The sequence below is a fragment of the Canis aureus genome, chromosome 16, assembly GCF_053574225.1.
Source record: "Canis aureus isolate CA01 chromosome 16, VMU_Caureus_v.1.0, whole genome shotgun sequence".
In the NCBI taxonomy this organism is placed as follows: Eukaryota; Metazoa; Chordata; class Mammalia; order Carnivora; family Canidae; genus Canis; species Canis aureus.
Window position 1 is genome coordinate 10,853,604 of NC_135626.1, and position 18,466 is coordinate 10,872,069.

The 18,466-nt window shown below is 62.3% G+C and overlaps 1 protein-coding gene and 1 long non-coding RNA gene across 7 annotated transcripts in view; one reads left to right on the forward strand and one right to left on the reverse strand.

Annotated features, from left to right (window-relative positions):
* Positions 1–846: 846 nt before the first annotated feature.
* On the reverse strand, positions 847–3,604 carry LOC144285751 (uncharacterized). The gene is made up of 2 exons (XR_013353998.1): positions 2,770–3,604; positions 847–2,163 (listed from the first exon to the last, which is right to left on the reverse strand). It is a non-coding gene; the product is annotated as an uncharacterized LOC144285751 (long non-coding RNA).
* A 724-nt stretch (positions 3,605–4,328) lies between these two features.
* Positions 4,329–18,466, forward strand: part of VAV2 (vav guanine nucleotide exchange factor 2) — a 168,401-nt gene continuing 154,263 nt past the window's right edge. The window contains exon 1 of one of the 6 annotated variants that reach the window (XM_077851283.1): positions 4,329–4,582. In XM_077851283.1, the coding sequence (XP_077707409.1) occupies positions 4,379–4,582 (204 nt within the window). In that variant the 5' untranslated portion in view covers positions 4,329–4,378. The remainder of the gene's footprint in view (positions 4,583–18,466) is intronic. The other 5 variants (XM_077851284.1, XM_077851285.1, XM_077851286.1 and 2 more) reach the window with 5 other exon arrangements.

Below are 18,466 nucleotides of genomic sequence, written 5' to 3' on the forward strand. Positions count from 1 at the left end.
CCTTCCAGCCAGCTCTCCGCTCCTGCTGTGCGACCTCCCCAATTTCTGCCATGGGGTGTGTGTGTGTGCATGCGTGTGAGCACGTGTGCACGTGTGTGAATGCCTTTCAAAGTGCTGCGCTCTGCTGCTGAGTCCGTATCTACATGTCATAGACTCCACAGAGTTTTCGCTTCTCCCTTGTCACCCACCCACCCAAATGAGCTTGTCAAGGAACAGCAGAGTCCCATGCATGGAAACTGCTTTCAACAGCAATATTTGGGTGCTGGGGCGGCCTGGCACTGGGACTTGGCTGCCTCACGCATTGCTGGGCGACATGGGCAGCTCCTTCTGCATTTAGCCACCCAGGACGACAGCGGCCGCTGTATGAGGCTTCAGGGAGGTGAGGTGAGCACCCGCAGCCCTTGTGGCACTCAGGATATGGGGGCGTCCGGTACAATCAGGGGTACTGTTAGCATAGACCCAGCTGAGTGGCAATGTGCCGTGCCCGTGCAGTCTCAGGGAGCATGATGTTACCCACTCACATAATGATGTTAAAGGTCGCCGTAGGGCAGCCCGGGTGGCTCAGCAGTTTAGCGCCATCTTCAGCCCAGGGCCTGATCCTGGAGACCTGGGATCGAGTCTCAGGTCAGGCTCCCTGCAGAGCCAGGCTCCCAGGTCAGCCTGCTTCTCCCTCTGCCTCTCTCTCTCTCTCATGAGTAAATAAATAAAAATTAAAAAAAGAAAAAAAAGGTCATCGTAGACATTGCTGGAATAGGCTGCAGATAACTCAATGGATGGCGCAGTTTGCCCCACGTCTGTGACTCCCGTGAGAGAGTATATTGGCTTTTAAAATCAGAGTCGCAGTGCTTGGCCAAGTTGTTGGTTTATTCATTTGGTGCTTCGTTCAATAACTTTTTGTTGTTGTTGTTGTTAGCCGCTACCACAGGCTGAGCCGTCTGCAGTGCTGGGTGTGAACCGAGGACAGGACAGAGTGGTCCCTGCTGCCCCAGAGCTGACATGGTCTAGAGGGATGAGACTAAGCAAGTCAGGTATGGAGGAGAGGGTCAGCAGAGGATGTGAGGGCAGGAGTCCCAGGCAGAGAGATGGCCAGTGGAAAGGCCCTGGGGTAGCAGCATGCTGGGTGAGCCCGCTGGAGAGCTGTAGGAAATGAAGTCATCCTGGGAGGGGGCATATCATGGGGGATTTTCTAGGGAAGGAATTTGCTTTTACCTCCAATGAGGTGTAAATCAAAGGGCCCCTCTTTGCCCAGGAGAGTGACAGGGTCTCACCCAAGTTCCACTGAGTCCTTGCTGGCTGCCAAAAAATAGGCTGGGGCGGGGGTGGGGGTGGGAATGGTGTGTGGGTGAGGTGGGGAGAGAGCACTGTGACCCTCCTTTGCCACTTTAGGGTATGTGGCCAGTAATGGCAATGCTTGCCCTCCGGACTGGGGGCCCAGTTCCCCGCCTCTCCTGTGGGCTGCCCTGGTGCTTAGCACAGAGCCTCTCCCTCCCACTGAAGCCACCGCAGGCTGGGCTAAAGGCAGGCCAAATGGAGGTGCAGCTTTGAGGGGACCATTTCCTTTTCTGTGACCGCGTCTCCAGGGCACCATGTCCTCCATAGGATGTGACGGGAGCTGTCCCCTCCCCTCCAGGTGTGCTACAGGCAGACCTGGCAACCAGCTCTGAGTCCCAGCGCATGAGCATTGCAGGAAGGTTTTCTGCACAAATGCCCCCTCTTTCTGGCCCATGCTTTGAGTTGGTATGGTCTAGGGTGACCTGCTCGTCACCCACACCAAGCGTCAGGGGAGAGTCTCCACCAAGTTTCCATCCATCCACCCATCCCTATCCAGCCTGTCTGCAGAGCCTCCTAAGGACGCTGTGACATACACATGTCCCCAGTGTCCAACATGGGAAGCTGGGAACGTGTGTGTGGGGTGTGACTAGCTCAGGACCGCACAGCAGCCAGGTGTCTCTGGATGTGACCATTCCCAAGCCTCCCGGTCCGGCGGGGCAGCCAGGTGGCGATAGTGTCCTCTGTGCCCGCCAGGGGGCAGCAGACGCCTGTGCGCACGGTCACCCTCCAGCGCCTGTGTCCCAGTCCCCGGCTCATCATCTTGGTTGGGTCTCTGCCCAGGCAGGAAGGCCATGAAGGGCGGTGAGGACAGAGGCCCCTTTCTTAAATTACCTGTGGGAGAGAGATACTGGCATTAAGGGGGCAGAATGAATAGGGCACCCCGGGGGAAGGACCGCGGGAGCCCCATTCTGCCCTAGGCCCTGCGCAAAAACTCTCCATGATGTCCTGTTGGCCCCTCACAAACAAGGGGGCTGCAGTGCTGGGGTCCCCCTTCTACAGAGGAGGAGGGGGCGCCGCAAGGGAAGGTGCCTGCACAGGCTCTCAGAGCGGGCGCTGGAGGGCCTGGGGTTCAGACTACTTCCCTGGGGTTCAGTTTCTCGGGGTGATGCTGGAGGGATTCCCTGGTTTTGCCTCCTCCGACCAAACAGGCTCCCTCACACCCCTCTGGGGCAGGTTCCTTCCGGAGAGGGTTCCTCAAAGGAAGGACCCCTGGAGGGTAGCTGGAGCTCCCTGGCCATCGGCCAGAGTTTATTCCTGCTATGGCCACTCCTCACCGGGCCTGGGCCTGGGGTGCGCCCAGGAGGCTGGCTCCTCCCCTGCTTTTCTTGTGGGCTCGCAGGGAGCCTGGACCCCCCTCCCCCAGGCTTCCTCTTCAGTAGGGGGAAGGGCCAGGTTTGATCTCTGCAGTAGGCCCCAGGGGATCCTCTCCGCACTCACAATGAGGACGGGGTGGCATCCAGGGGGGAGGGGCTGGGCCGCTGTGCTGCCCCAGTGCACACAGGTCCGGAATTCAGCGGGTGTCCAGAGTGGGTGGCCTCTCAGGGATTGCACACCCCCCCCCCCGTGGGGGCCTAGAGTCTCAGGGTGGGGCGTGCCTTGCCCAGGGTGGCCCAGCACATCCGTGATGAGAACCCAGGCTCCTGAACTGAGCCAGGATCCACATCATCTCGTTGCCAGGTTGGCTCCTCGTGCCCTAGAGCCGCGCCGCCGCCGCCTTGGTCGCCCGCCGTCTAGGGAGGCCGGCTGCTGAAAACACGGCGCCCGCCCCAGGGCGTGGCTCGGGAAGGCGTTCGGAGCCGGCGCGGACCTGCGGACAGCCCGTGGCCGGCGGGACCCAGGGCCCAGGCAGCTCTGGCCCCGAGACCGAGCCTCCCTCTCACTCACTTATCTCACATCTTCCATCTCGGACGCCAGGATCTGCCCTCCGGGCAGCTGCGAGCGGCCGGGCCTCTGGGTCACAAAGTGGGGGAATCCGGGCCTCGTGCGGGGTCGGGGGTGGGGGGGGGGCGCCTTCGGTCCGGCCAAGGCAGAGGATGGGGGGGGGCTCTGGGCGCATCCCCGGCCCGCGTGCGCCTCCGGCCTCGAGGTATCCCTCGGGGACGACTCCGTGGGCCGAGGGGGCGCGGGGGGCTCGGCCCAGGCGGCGCCCCGTCCCGGGTCTGTCCTCGCCGAAGGGCCGCGGGCAGGCGCCCGGCGCGACGGGGACCGCCGCCTGGTCGCCACCACCAAGCGGAGGGCCGCGGGAGCCGGCGAGGTCAGGTCGCCCCCAAAGGTCCCGGCGCCCCGCGGGCAGGGCGGGCGGGGCGGGCGGGCCGGGCGGGCCGGGGCGGAGCCGCAGCCCCCGCCCTCCGCAACTTTGGCGGGCGGCGGGGCAGGAAGTGGGGGGGCGGGGGGGCGGCGCCAGGCCCGCGCGCCCGCCCCGCCCCGCCCCGCCCCGCCCGCCCCGCCCCGCCCCGCCGTGGCCGCGCCCCCGCGCCCCGCGCCCCCGCGCCCCAGAGCCGCCCCGAGCCGCCCGGGAGCCGCCGCGTCCTGAGCGCCGAGCGCGCAGCCCGGAGCCCGGAGCCCGCGGCCGAAGGCGGCCGAACAAAGCGGCGGCGGCGCGGGCGGCCCCAGGCCCCGGACGCGCGGGCGGGCGAGCGAGCGACCCACCGGCCCTTTGTCTCGGGCGGGGCCGGAGCGGCGGCGGCCCCGGGGCGCCCCGGGCACAGCATGCGGCGCCCGGAGGGGCGGAGAGCGGGGCGCGGCGGCGGCGGGCGGCGGGGAGCGCGCGGGGCCCGGGGCCGCCCGTGTGCGTGAGGGGGTCCCTCGCCGTGGGCGCCCTCCCCGCGGCCGCACGTGGGCGCGGAGCCGGAGCGGGAGGCGGAGCAGGGCGCGGGGGCGCAGCGGGGACCCCGGCCGCCCGCGCGAGGCCCCGCCCCCCGGCCCCCGCCGCGGCCCCGGCCCCGGCCCCGGCCCCGGCCCCGGCCCCCGGCCCCCGGACCCCTGCGCGGGCGGGATGCCCCGCGGCCGCCGCACTCCGGGCCGCGCGCTGCGCTGAGCGGGCGCCATGGAGCAGTGGCGGCAGTGCGGCCGCTGGCTGGTGGACTGCAAGGTCCTGCCGCCCAGCCACCGGGTGGTGTGGCCCTCGGCGGTGGTCTTCGACCTGGCGCAGGCGCTGCGCGACGGCGTCCTCCTGTGCCAGCTGCTGCACAACCTCTCCCCCGGCTCCATCGACCTCAAGGACATCAACTTCCGGCCGCAGATGTCCCAGGTGGGGGTCCGGGGCCGGGGCCGGGGCCGGGCGCGGGCGGCGCGGGCGGGGGGGCGCCCCGGGGCGGCGCCGCCACCAGAGTCCCCGGGCTCGGGCCGCGCCGCCGGGAAGCCCCGGGCCGGCCTGCGCCCCCGCCGACCCCTCCGGCCTCGGGGCGCCCCCCACGCCCGGGGGCCTCGTCGGGCGCCGCGCTGGGGGCGGCTCGGTGCTGGGCTCGGTGCTGGGCGCGGTGCTGGGCTCGGTGCTGGGCGCGGTGCTGGGCGCGGTGCTGGGCTCGGTGCTGGGCGCGGCCGGCGGGGTCGGCGGGGCGGGGGTCGGCGGGGCGCGGGGCGCGGGGGGCTGCGGCGCCGCCCCCTCCGGCCCGGGGCCGCCCGCCTTGGTGTGAGCGGGGCCCCCGTCTCCTGGCCGGCGCCCTCGAGTGTGGCCTTTGTCGTGGCCAAGCGCGTGTGGCCGCCGACCGGCAGGAAAATGTCCGCGCGGCCGGCGGGAGCTGCTTTCCTGGCCCCTTAAAGGGAACTTGGCCGAGACTGGAGGAGAATGAAGCTCGGGTCCTGCCCGCCCGCAGCCACGAGCGCCCACCCCAGCCCCGTCGAACGGGGTCCGGCACTCAGGGGCCCCCGGGGGCCAGCCCGGGCCTGGCCAGCGCTGTCCGGATCCACCTCCTGTGGGCCCTGCGGCCCCTTCCCCCGTGGCCCACGGCAAGTCCGCGTGGACAACGGCCATTCATGTGTGACATCGGAAAACGGGCTGGGGAGAAGGACGGACGGATGGAGTGAGTCACGGCTTTTCCAGGCTGGGCTGCGTGGCCTCTGCCCTTTGGCTGTGGCTGTGTTTCCAAGGAGACGGGGGCATCCCCTCCTCCAGGGAGGAAGGGGGGGTGGCTGCTGACAAAGAGGAGCCCTGAGAGGGTAGAGGGCATAAGAGCCCAGGACCGTGGAGGCAGACAGCCTAGCGAGGGAGCCCCGGGGATGCAGGCGTGCGGTCTCGGGGCTCCCCTGAAGCCGGCACTGTCCTTAGGCTCTCTTGTGCCGAGTAACCCTGAGTCCCTGGGGCCAGGTGTCCATTCCTCACCTCTGTCCTCTCCTCGAGGGGCTGGGCTGGAGAACCTGAGGGCAGGAAGGGCTGCTGAGGGCACAGCCGGCCAGGGGTGAGAGTGTCTGCCTTTGGCTGTGAACCACAGGGGCTGCCCAGGCTCGCCGGCTCCTGGCAGGCTCCCTGGCTGATTGGCAGGGAGGCTGGGGCACAGGACCCAGCCTGGGGTGGGTGGCTGGGTCTGGCTGGCCTCTGGGTCCTGGAACTGCCCTTTTCCAGCTGAGATTGGCCAGGGTGGGGGCAGAGGGGGCACTCTGGCTGTGGCAGGTGGCTTGGCTCAGCCCCTGTGCCGGAAAGGCAGAGACATCCTGGGGTCCCGGGAGCCGTGGCGAGCGTAGCAACACTTGACACCGGACGGTCCCTTGAGCCCCCTGTGCCCCAGCCTGGGTGAAGGGGTGTTAAGGGGGACTCGGTGCGAAGGAGAACGGGATGGGCCAGTGTCTGTGTGTCTTCGTGGACTCGTGCTGATTGAAACCTGGCACTGTCACCAGGTAGGTGACTACCTTTGGGGCCTCAGTGTCCCCACATATTTAATGGAATAGGAGTAATAGGCGCCTCATGGCCACCTTGCGAGGATTCCGTGGGGTTAAGGCAAAGAATGTTCTGGGTGCATTGCGGAGTTGACGTTGGTGATTTTAGGATGGTCATCTAGACGCTGACAGATACCACGCTCTTGGCCGAGGTCTGGTCTCCCTGACTTCAGCCCACCGGTCATCTTGTGAGGGGCGGGATGGGTCACCCCATCTTTGTATGTCTCTTGTGGCACAGCGATGGCTGCGGGTGCTCTGTGAAGCTGCATTCGTTGGGTCGGGGTGCAGCACGTTGGCTCCATCTGTATTTTTCAAGGTTGAAGAAACAATTATTGCCAAGCGTAGCTGTGCAGGGTTTGGGAGCGGAGCTTGGGTGAGGGGCTGTCTCTGTGGCTGCTCTTTGCTCTTTGAGAAGCTTATAGTCCCTAAAGCTGTAGTGGGGAAGATGACCTGTTGGTTCACGGTGCTTGGATCCCAAGGGAAGTGGAAGCTTCCCTTTCTTCCTGGCCCTGCCCTGGGAGAGGCACGGTCCTGGCAAGGTTATGTCATCCCCGTTTTATAGGTGAGGCAGTTAAAGCTCAGAGAGATGGAGTGATTTGCTCCGGGTCACACAGATTGGAAGAGGCAAAACTCCCAAGCTTAGGGTCCCCGTGTGGGGTTGCTGAGACTGATTGCATTCTGCAGACCTTTTCCGACTGACTTTCGGACCCATGCTCTGGCCTACTTCTTGGCTGCTCCTGCCGCGTGCCTGCTTCTACGGGGTGCGTGGGGCATGGGGGTGTGTGTGCCTGCTTTCGGTGGGGGTCTGGCTACGTTGCCTGCAGGGCCTTCCCATCCCCGTGCGGTCCTGGAGTGCCAGAGGCCTGACCGGCTCAGAGGCCTCCACGTGGGCCCCTCGGTCCAGGAGGCCACGCTGGCTTCTCACCATGACATACTGTTTTCAGAGGATAGTGTTTGGGATGTCCCTCCCCTCTGAGTTGACCTCGGCTGGGTTATTGGCCCCAAAGGAGCATAAGAACTTGTGCACTTATGGAGTACCTGCTGTGTACAGAGCCGGAAACTCAGAGGTGTTCACAGAAGAGAGCCAAGCAGCCCCTTTGTCCTGCCCTCCTGGAGCTGGCAGGCCGTGCTATAATTTTTTTTTAAATCCAAAATGCCTGGAAGGCACCTTGGGTTTAATTAAGCTAATTAGGTATGGCCACAATCTGCTGATCCTAATAAGTGATCACATGCGTCGGGGGTGGCTCTGGTGTGGAGGGCCCGAGGCTGCTGATGCCAGCAGGCAGCTCTTGCTTTCGGTCTGCGGTTGAAACCTGTAGGCCACCACCCGCCCTGCCTCTTGCCCGCACCACTCTGGCCGGCCTCCTCCCTGGAGAACAGATCGGGAACCCTGGCACCCAGGGCGCACTGGGGTTACTCCCATCCCTGCCTCAGGCCCCTCGCTTCCCATTCTGTACCTTTGCTGTCAGTCAGCATCAGTTAGTCTAGAGGCCCCTCCTCTAGGGAGCCTCCTCTGATTTCACTCTCTTGTCCTGCGGTGGGGCGAGCCGGGCCGTGGCCCCCGGTGTACCAGGGGTGTGACCCTCACCCTGTGCTTTCCGTGCTTTCACTCCACCCAGCACGTGGGGGCCATACGCTTGCTGCTCAGTCTGGAGGGGGACTGGGCTGAACCTGTCCAGGACACCATCTCGGGTCCCGAGAAGCCTGGCATCCCTTTGTCCCTTTGCGCCTTCACTGCCGCGTTCCTTCCTTCCGAGGCAGGCTTTGTGGCAGGCTGGGGGCCGCCTGGGCCCTGTCCTGCTCTTGTGATGCTTCTAGGCGAATGAGGGTGCGGCGGTGTGGCCCAGATGCCCAGGTCCGCAGAAGAGGCCTGCAAAGGCCTGCAGGTGTCCGGGGGTCCCGAGAACACAGGTGGCCTGGGACTGGACCCTGAGGCTGAGGTGTGTGATGTCAGGGCAGTGGGCAGCCCACAGGAAGCCTCTTCTTGTCTTTTTTGAATTTTGAAAGTATCTTGGACTCTTGGAGGGGGACCTCTGAGTGTACACATACTTCTCCTCACCCCAGCGGAGCAGAGCGGGAAGTCTGGTGCCCTCGCTCCGAACCTGTCAGCGCGTCACCCACAAGCGAGGGTATTCTCGAGCACAGCTCAGCCTCTCAGTTCTGTCCCTGCGTGTGACCCATTCACGCCCCAACAGGTGTCCCTGGAAATGCTGGTTCAGGAGGAGGGGAACCTGGGGGTGTGGCCTGCGCTCTTCCTCTCCAGTCCGCCGTCTGCAGGGGCGCTGCTCCCTTCCCTTGCCTTTCATGACCTCAGTGCCCTGTAGGATCCAGGAGCCTTTTGTTGAAGACTATCCCGGTTGTGTCCTCTTGGGACTGGATTTGGGTTGTGCGCCTGTGGGGGAACCAGGCACGATGCCGCCTCCTCCTGCCCTGTCCTGTCCTGCAGGTGGCAGATGGCTTGGCTTTATCTGGTTGTGGAGATGCCGACCTCCTAGGCAGGGCCTGCTGGTCCTCTCCTCAGTGGCACTCTGTCCTCCGTAGTTCAGAGCTCTCCTTGTGAAGGGACTTGGGACAAGATGCACCTCTGGTTTTTCTTTCTTCTCTTTCTGCCAGTTAGGATTATGGCTTCCTGTTTTATTTTTTTAATTATTTCTTTTATCTTTTTTAAGTTTGTTTGTTTATTTATTTATTTATTTATTTATTTATTTATTTATGAGAGACACAGAGAGGCAGAGACACAGGCAGAGGGAGAAGCAGGCTCCATGCAGGGAGCCTGATGCGGGACTCGATCCTGGGACTCCAGGATCACACCTTGGGCTGAAGGCGGCGCTAAACCACTGAGGCACCCCAGCTGCCCTAATTATTTCTTTTAAAATGATTTTACTTATTTATTTGAGAGAGAGAGAGGAGGAGGAGCAGAGGGAGAGGGACAAGCAGACTCCTTGCTGAGCGTAGAGCCCAACACAGGGCTCCATGTCATGGCCCTGAGATCGTGACCTGAGCCAAAATCAGGAGTCAGACATTTAACTGACTGAGCCACTCAGACGCCTCATGTTCTCAGCATTTTCTGAGCACTACCCTCCTTCCTGGCACGTATGCTTGCTTCTTTGTCTGAGCTCGAGAGTCAGCCATGTCTCCGAGGAGCTCTGTTCCATTGTGGAGACGGGTATTTAGAAGCCAAGATCTGGGTGCTGGTGTGCACACTGCTGCAGGGTGTCCTTGCTCCCAGGTGCTCTCGGTGGTGGGAGCTGGCGGTGTATGCATGTGTCTGTGCACACCCACGGGTGTGGATGGATGTACTGTGTGCACACACATGCCCGGATATGTTTACATTGATCTTTGTTTTCTATCTGTATAAGTGCTGCCAAATAGAAAAAGGTGAGCTCTGTTTTTTTATTTCAGAAGTTATGGTGATCATATTGAAAAAGCAGAAACACAGGACATTAATTTTAAGAATACATTTTATTTAACCCTTGTCTTCTCAGGGGGCGGTGATGTGGCCCCCAGGTGGTGGAAATCAGGTCTTTGGAGGTGAAGCAATCATGTCCTTTTTATGTATAAAGCACAGAGGCACATACAGTAGGAAACAGATCCATAGTACATCCGTGGTATTGAAACTTCATATGGGAAGTCGATTATGAAAACTCCTGGAAAGGGCTCCTGAGGGGGGTGGTAATGACAAGTGCAGAAATGTGGATTTCCCCAACATTGGCTTTCCCATGTGGCAGGGGTTATGGCTCTGAGTGGGTAGCAGTGGCTGTACCCTGGGGGCTGGGAGGGGAGTGAGTGGGGTCCTGAGATTTGGGTGGGGGATCCTCAGGTGAGACCTGTGGGCTCATCTGCCTAGGTCACAGGAAGGCACCGTTTGGAACTGGTGGACCGTGGGCTGTTTGTGCGGGGCACACAGATTCCGCCGATCTGGCTCTGGCGTCGGTGGGCTGGGTAGGAACCTGACAGTGTGCTGTGCATTTGGTGGGGAGGGAGGGAGGACCTGGTCCCGGGACCAGGGTCCCGACCTGGACCTTGGAAATGGGTGTCTCAGTGCTGAGAATGGGGGGGATCCGCTGGGCCTGGGGCCAAGTGTGTGGGCGGCAGCTTTGCTGGAGGCCTGACCAGGAGTGTGGCCACGGTGAGCCCCCATCCCACTGCCTCGTTTGAGCTCTTTCTTGCACGAGGATAGGGTGGCCAAGGGTGTCCCCTCCCTGGAGAAGGGACTCTGTCTTCCTTCCCAGAACTGCAGTGGGTTCTGCTCTGGGCAGTCAGAAGCACGATGCCCTCCAGCCCCTTCCTCCTGGCCCTGTGTCCAGGCCATGCCTGTGTCTGTGGCTTCGTGACTTTGAGGGGAGGGATGTCCGGGACAGGCAGTGCTGGTGGGGTGGGTGTGGTGGGGCCTGGGTTTAGGCAGAGACCCAGACCCGAGCCCAGCAGCCTGGTGGCTGAGGCCCTGCCAGGTGGATCTCCCTCCTGACTGCCCCTCACTTCCACCGCTCTTCCCCCCAGCACCCCAGCCAACCACCAGCACCCCACTTCCAGAGCAGGGGTTGGCACTTCTCTTGTGTCAAGGGCCAGACGGTAAATATTTTAGGCCTTGTGGGCCAGACAGTCTCTGTCGTAACTATTCAACTCTGCCCTCCTGGTGTGAAAGCTGCGGAGGACGATCTGCAAATGAGTAAGTGTGGCTGTGTGCCAGTAAACTTTATGGAGAATGAAATTTGAATTTCATATCATTTTCATGTGTCACGAAATATTTTTTTAATTTTTTTTTTCTCCAACTGTTTTAAAAGGTGGAGACCTTCCCTAGCTTGTAGCCTGTCAAAGCCAGACAGTGGGCAGGTCAGGGCTCGGGGGCCTGTCCTGGGGCCTGTGAGGGGGCCCTGGGGTCCTGCCCTCTCAGTTTGCCATCATGTCACCATTTGTATCCAGGGCTCTTGGTGCGGACTCCTAACAGGCACTGCTCAGCAAGGACAGAGCTCTCTACCTTGCACCTTGTACCAGAAATGGTGCTAAGTGCTTAGGGCCGTGACCTCGGCTCATCCATAGGGGGGTTGTGGCAGGCCCTGCCCTCAGCCCCCCCATTATAGGGGGGCAGCAGGGGCCACTAGGGCTGAGCCCCTTGGCGCCTGGAAGGGTGCAGACCTTTGCTGAGCGAGATGAGCTGCCTGGAATGTCATCGGAAGGATCCCTTGCCATTGGCCCCTGGGGTGCAATGGGAGTGTTTGTGGGGGTGGGGTCACGGGCCTTCCTGAGCCTCAGTCTGCGAAGGGGGTGCCTGGGGCCACCTTGCAGGCTGCAGTAAGATTTGGTGGGACAAATCAAAGGGCCTGACACTGTCCCTGCCTTGCACCTGGCCCTGTAGGTCTGGAGAACATGGTGCCCCTCCCCAGGCCGTGTGCCTGGCTTGCTCCTGCTGGCTGGGGCAGCTGCCTTTCCCGGCCGGCCGGCTGGCCCCACCTCGCCTCTGGCCGCCCAGCTGTAGCAGAGCCACATGGTGGCTAGGAGAGTGTGGGCGGCCTAGGCCCTGGATTGGACCCTCCCTCCTGCCCTGGCCTGCAAGCCCCCTCCCACTCTTCATTTACCCTTCAGCCCCAGAGGCAGGTGGTGGCTGGGTGGTGGCTGGGTGATATGCAGAAAGATGGAGGACTCTTGGCCAAGGATAGCACCCAGCCCCTCCCTCTCCTGGTGACCTTGGCCGTCTTGGTGCAGACCCTGCCCGAGGACCCATTCTCTCACCCTGTGTCTGGCCTCTTGGGCTTTTGGACAGTGGGGCTTTCTAGCAGTGACCTCATGGGGTTTGGCTTCGGACAGAGGGGACCCACAGCTCTCTGCCACGTGTCTGGATGCCACGAGGTGATGTGTGCTCAATGGAGAGTGTCCCCTCTCTCCACCATGGGGTGGGTGGTGGTGTCTCCTCGGGCACCCTTGCTGGGTGTTTTAGCTTTTTGAAGCCTGGGGCTTTGGCTTTGCCCCGTGAATGCCCCTCTCCTAACACGTGCCCCTAAACACTCCTGGGCAAGAAGTTTGATGCCTGGGAGTGGACACTCCAGCACCTGCGCATCCCCTGCAATGCTCGGGAGCCTCCCCCTCACCTCGCCCCCCCCCCCCCACTTGGGGGAGACTGGTCCCCGTCTGCCGCCTGGATAAGCCCTGCTCTGCCCTGCTCAGCCAGGACGAGACCCATGGCTGCCTGGAGGGGCCCCCCTGAACCTCTGTGCTCTCAGGGGGCTCCCTGCCAGCATCTTGAAGCTGCTGTGACTGTTGTGGTTTCTGACCCAAAAGATAAATAAGCACTACAACCGCATGGCCCCCCTGGGGGAGAGGGGGCTGAGTCCTGGTGCTTGGACTGTCCATGGGACCCGGGGTGCTAGCACCCGAGTGAGGTGCCGCCTCCCTCACTATTCTCTGTACAGTTACGTAAGGATGAAAATAATTATTTTCAACACGTCTGCTTGTCTGCCCCGAGTCACCCTGAACTTGAGACCAGGAACACTTCTGTTGGTTTGTTGTGTTTTGAGCTCTTGGCCTCATAGGCAGCCTGGTCTCGGTTGAGGGCCTGCTGCCTGTCCTCCCGTTCTGTCCACTAGGCTCTTCGACCTCCACATCTTTACAGGACTGGGGGGCCCCCCACTGCCACCCCTCCCCAGGCCGTGCCGCTATCTGTGTGGGGAGGGGGTGCCTGCCTGTGTCCTGCCATCGGGAGACCTTAAGACACGCTTGTGGTTCTACTGCAGCAGGATAGGTGTGTCCCTGACATGTGGAAGTTGGCGGGGTGAGTGCCCCAGGGCGTCACCAGGAGGCCCTGTGCAGTAGGCAGGTGGGGGTTCCAGGCGTCTGCCTGCCCCTGCGCCTGCACCTTTCTCCGCCCCACCCCAGCCCTGCCCCTGCCTCGTCCCCTTCCTGAGCGCACGCACCTGCCTTTCCCTGGGCCAGACGTTTCCAGTTTGTACCGATGTTCACTTGATTGTCACATTTGCTCGATTGTCATTGTTGGCCCCTAGACGTGGGATGCTGCCAAGGGAGGGTGGTGCACACACTGTACTAAGCATGCGGAGACTGGTGGCCCTGGGGAGAGGGGGCCTCTGCAGAGGTGCAAGGCCTAAACCGCCTCCCCACAGCGCAGAGAGGCTGGCCCCACCTACCCAGGCCTTTCTCAGGCTTCTGTGGCTTGTCCTCCCCTAGGGACAGGCTGTGGCTCATGGCGGTGCTCCCGTGAGCTTTGGCCCCTGGGGGTGGCGGGCTGTGTGCTGGGAGACCTCTGTGGCTCCCCAGGAATGGGGAGGTGCCCTGATGGCATTGGTCATGGCTGGAGCATGGACAGTCCCAGCATTTGACTGGATAAGTGGGTGTCTGGTTCCTGGGGCCGTCGCCGTGTGTCCCGGGCGCACAGGACGCCTAGGGAAGCTTTACAGTCTGTTCATATGCTGTGTCAGGGCCCCATGGTGGCAGAAGTTTCTGGTCCCTCTTGCTCATGGCAGCCACATCCTGAGACCCTCCCTCCCCGGCCCCTCAGCTCCTCCCACTACCCGTCCACCCCCAGAGATGGGCGTCTGTGCCCCCCTCCCACAGCCCCCGGCTCATCTGGCTGTGGGGACAGGAGACCAAGTCCCTAGCAGTCATTTCAGTGAGGGATCTGACTGTTTTCCTCTACACATGATGGGCTTCACCCAAGAACCCACACTGAGCCATTTGGTTTTGTTTTCACCCCAGAACTTGAAGGAAGCAGGCTGGATGGAGGTAGGGCAGTGGGGTGTGACCGGGCTCCCCAGAACTTGCCGCTCTGCTGCCCTCCGCGGGCCTCTGTGTTCCTGGGTGCGGAAGGGGCTGGGCTCCCCCTCCCTCGAGGCGTGGGGCATAGTCAGGGCGCGAGGGCTTGGGGCATCGTGGGGTCTCCGTGTCCCTCCCCCCTAGTAGGGTGGGGATAAAACACAGCATCCTTCCCCAGGGACTAACAGGTAAAGGTGGGGCCTGTCTGGCCACTGAGAGGACTGAGCCCCCACTGACACACGTCACAGCGTGTTTGAGCCTCAGACGTTGTGTCCCACGAGGGAAGCCAGACATCAGAGGGCCAGGTTCCTGTGATTCTGTTTATGTGCACGTCCAGCCCGGACAGAAGGTGGGCTGGGGGACGGACCCGAGAGCGGCTGCTCAGGGGAATGGCTTTGTGTTTGGGGTCATTGCCAAGCTCAGGATTCAGATCCTGCCGGTGGTTGCACAGCGGCGAACGGACAGAGTCACTGATCATAAATTTTGTTATGTGTCTCTGACCGCAGACCCTTGCGGGGCTAGGAGGGGAACCATGTGAGAAATGTAAGCAGGTGTGTGGCAGGTGAGAGCCTGGAACCCGCACTGGCTGTGGTGGGGGCCTTGGGGCCACCATGTGACTCTCCGGGGCCCTGCACGCCTTTGCCTGTGGCCTCCCTCCTCCTTTTTTTAAAGATTTTATTTATTTATTCGTGAGAGAGGCAGAGACACAGGCAGAGGGAGAAGCAGGCTTCATGTAGGGCGCCTGATGTGGGACTCGATCCCGGGACCCGGGGATCATGCTCTGAGCCAAAGGCAGATGCTCAACCACTGAGCCCCCCAGGTGCCCCTCTCTCTTTTTAAAGAGACGTTAAAGGTCCTATTGTAGGCCTAGGTTGACGTAAAGACCAGGATACTAATAGTATGTATTTAAATATCATCTTGACCTCACGCACATTTGGGCCCCTAAAGGTGCTGGCTCCCTGTGCCCCGCGTGGCCTTCCCTGTGGCACGTTTCTCGGGCCCCTTCTTGCCCTGGGTCCATGGGGCCCAGGACTGCCCCAGGACTCGGCACGCCAGGGTCTGGAGGCCGAGAGGCTGGGTGCCCTGAGCAAGGCCACCTGGGATTCTTTGAGACTTCCTTCCATCTCTAGGGGTGAGGAGCCCGGGGAATGGCCGCCTTTGCTCCAGGCTCTTGACTTGGTGGCTTAAGCAGAGTGGCCCAGGAGAGCTTGGCTGTGTCAGGAGAGCACAGTCCCCTCCTGCCCACCTCCGTGATCCTGCTTCGGGGTGGGGGGTGATGAAGGGAGATGGGTCCAGGGAGCACATGGGGGATTGGGTCTCAGTTGCCCCACCTGTAAAATGGAACCATCATCTCTAGATGTCTCCAAGGTGGATGGGAGGAAGGCTCCTGGGGCATCTGAGGACCCTCCCACCCCCCCGAACAAGGAAAGCCTCCCGCGGTCTAGGTGTCGGTTGCAGGGGCGCAGGATCTGTGTGCGTGTGTAATCTCCCTTGCGGGAGGCCGCCCTGCACCTGATGAGGGAGTCTGTGTGCTGGTTGGCAAGTCCTGCGCCTGCTGCCACTTAGTAACGGAGGGCGTTTTCTCCATACCTTTCAGGAGACCAGTGGCCCTGGAGCCTCAGTTGTGTCTGGGAGGCACACTCAGAGGCGGCCTTGGCTTTCAGTGAGGACATGGGTTTTCTCTGGGTCTTTGGGAGAATCGGTTTCCTGACATTGGCTGCTGTGTTCTGGAGCCTTCCCTGCCGCCCCCCTCCCGCTCATGTTCCCAGCCGAGCATCACTTACGGGGGCAGTGGGCTTCCCGATTGTTTCATCAGCAGGAGCTGAGGGGCGGGCTGTGGAGGACAGATGCCTCGTCTGGGAGTGAATAACTGAATTAGTAAATCCAAGCCATAGATCTCACCTTCCGCAGGCGGCAGTTGTGTATGCACCTGCTCATGTCTGCTTCGGCTCTGCAGCGGGTCCAGTAGCATGGCCGCATTTCTGGGATTCGTTTCTGGCACTAGGTGCATGTGTGAACGATCCGAGTGGACTTTGGGGTCAGGAGGCCGGGTGCGGTCTGCCACCTGTGCTGTCCGGCCAGAGGCTCCTTGTCCATGCCTGTCTGCAGCCCAGAGACGTCTGGGTGATGCCATCCGCCTCCAGGGGCGTGTTTGGGGCTGGTGTCCGCTCTCCTGGACGTGGCTGAGGCCTCTGGAGTTCTGTCCGCCCAGTCTTCTTTGGGGGAGCCCTGCCTCTTGGTGAGGAGAGAGGATCCAGGCGTAGGTGGCTGTTCAACAGCTGGTTCTGTTCATGCCAGGGCCCACACTCTGGACCAGCTGTGTGGTCCCTGTCCCATGCCCTCTCTCCTGCCTGAGCCTCCAGCTGGTGACGATTGTGTCCTGCAGTGGAGTGGCCTTAGTCCCCGGCCCTTCTGCTGCTTTGCCTTCTGGTGGCTCCGGGGACATGCAGGCTGATGCCTGGACTGCCTCTGGGTGGTGGGCCAGGGATCCACCCAGAGTGCTCCGCCCCTGCGGGCATTCCTTGGGCACGATGGGGTCATCCTGTCACCTGCTGTGCAGTGCCTGGTCTGGGTCACTCCTGGGCTGCCAGGTGATGCCTCGGTGATGGTGATTCGTCACGGTTCTGGAGGTGGTTGGCAGTCCTAGCCCCAGGAAAGGGCAGCCCCGGGGAGTAGGGGGTCAAGAGTAGCCGTCCGAGAGCTGTGGAGGCTGAGGCTCAGGGGGCTGGTCCAAGTTCGCGGTAGGGGATGGAAGCGGGACTCAAACCCACGGCTGCCGGACCACCTGTGCCCCAGCATCCTGTGCCACATGGCGCCTGTGGGCTCCTGTGTGTGCCATCTGCACCCTCCCTCAGCGATTTACGTGCTGGCATCCACTCTCTCTTTTTTTTCCCTAACTGGCGTGTGTAGTAAATTTTTTTTTTCTTAAAAAAGAGAAGACAGGATTTTCACATGTTACTCCCTCCTCATGCACATAAACCTAGGGAGAAATTGGCTTGCCATCTCTTTGGGTGTATTTTGTGGTAATTTAGCTGCTTAAATGGAACATCTGTTAGCGAGGCTCGGGAGGAGCAGAGCTGCAGATTACAAGGTGCTGGGGAAGCGGTGTGTTTGCCGCAGGAGCACAGGCCGCAGCCGCACCGGGACCACTGTGGGCACAGGGCGCGGGAGGCCCCAGCATCTGTACCTGCCGCCGGGTCCCTGAGGACGGCGTTGACCTGCGGGCCCAGCCTGGCTGGGGCTCAGAGCAGGAGACCCCGCCTTTGCAGCCTGCACGTGCCTGAGGGACCTATCACCCAGGCTGCCCTGGCCGTGTTTCCTCCTTCAGCTGCGGAAGGGCGGTTGTAGGGGTCGGGAGCCAGGCTGGGCCCGTGCTCTGCCCGCCCCCTGCGGAGGTGGCCACTGGCACCCCTGGACACGCTTCTCGGTGGCCCCCGCGCCCACCCTGCCTGCAGCCCGGTTGGCTCCCCTGTGAAATGTGCTGCCGTGTGAGCAGGTGAGGGCCCCGGGGTCCTGGAGGCCCTGGGGCCCGAGAGTTGGTCTCCTCCCCCTTTACTTTGGATGCTGACATTGGACGTGAAGTGCACTTTGGGGACCGGCAGGCACTGGTTTCCACAGGGGCCACTGTGTGGTATGATGGGGCCCCAGGCCTTTCTGTGATGGGGCTGCTGGTCTTCCTGGCAGCCAGACCCTGGAGGAGGGCGCTGCCCTGCTCTGCCGCCCCTCAGGTCCCCTCCTGGGCCTTTCACCGGGGGGGCTCTTCCCATGGCTCCTGCAACTCATCTGGACCTGCTGGCTCCCAGGGGACGTTGGTTGAGCACCTACTGCCTCTGGTCAGTTGGCCTCAGGGTCAGGGAAAGATGGGTGAGGCCCGGCAGCAATTCCCAGGGGCTCAGAGTCTAGGGGGCTGTGGGGGGAGCAGCGGTCACCTCTGGAGGCAGGGAGGTTGGAGGGACTCAGAGCCACAGCCCTCTGGGCTGCAGGGAGGCAGCGCTGTAGGGGTCAGATGGGTGGGTGGCCTCGTCCTGGGGTGCCGGGCAGTCGCAGAGGGGCTCGGAGAGAACACGATGTCCTGGATTTGGCTTCAGAAGGTTCTGCTTGGTCGTGGTGCTGGGACTGGACTGGAGGCCGCAGTCGGCAGTCCAGGAGGCTGAGGATGGGGAGGAGGCGGATGCGGTAACCCCGGCAGGAAAACCCATAAGGCCTGCAGGGAGGGCAGGGGGCAGCGTGGGGGAAGGGACAGCTCTGGGCTGCAGGGTGTAGGGCTGGCCCCGACCTGGGGTGATAAGGAGGGTGCCCTGATGTCAGGCTTGGGCAGTAGGGGAGCTGGTGGGGCTCGTCCGGATTCGCCCTTGGGGCTCAAGGTCTGCCGTTGGCTGCTGCCCAGGGAAGGCCCGGCTCTCCCAGCGGTCTGTCCGGAATCTGCCCTGACCGGAGTTGCGGGACGTTTCAGCCCCGCCCCGTTGTGTTTTCTGTCTGGCTCCGAGCTTCCTGCTCTTTT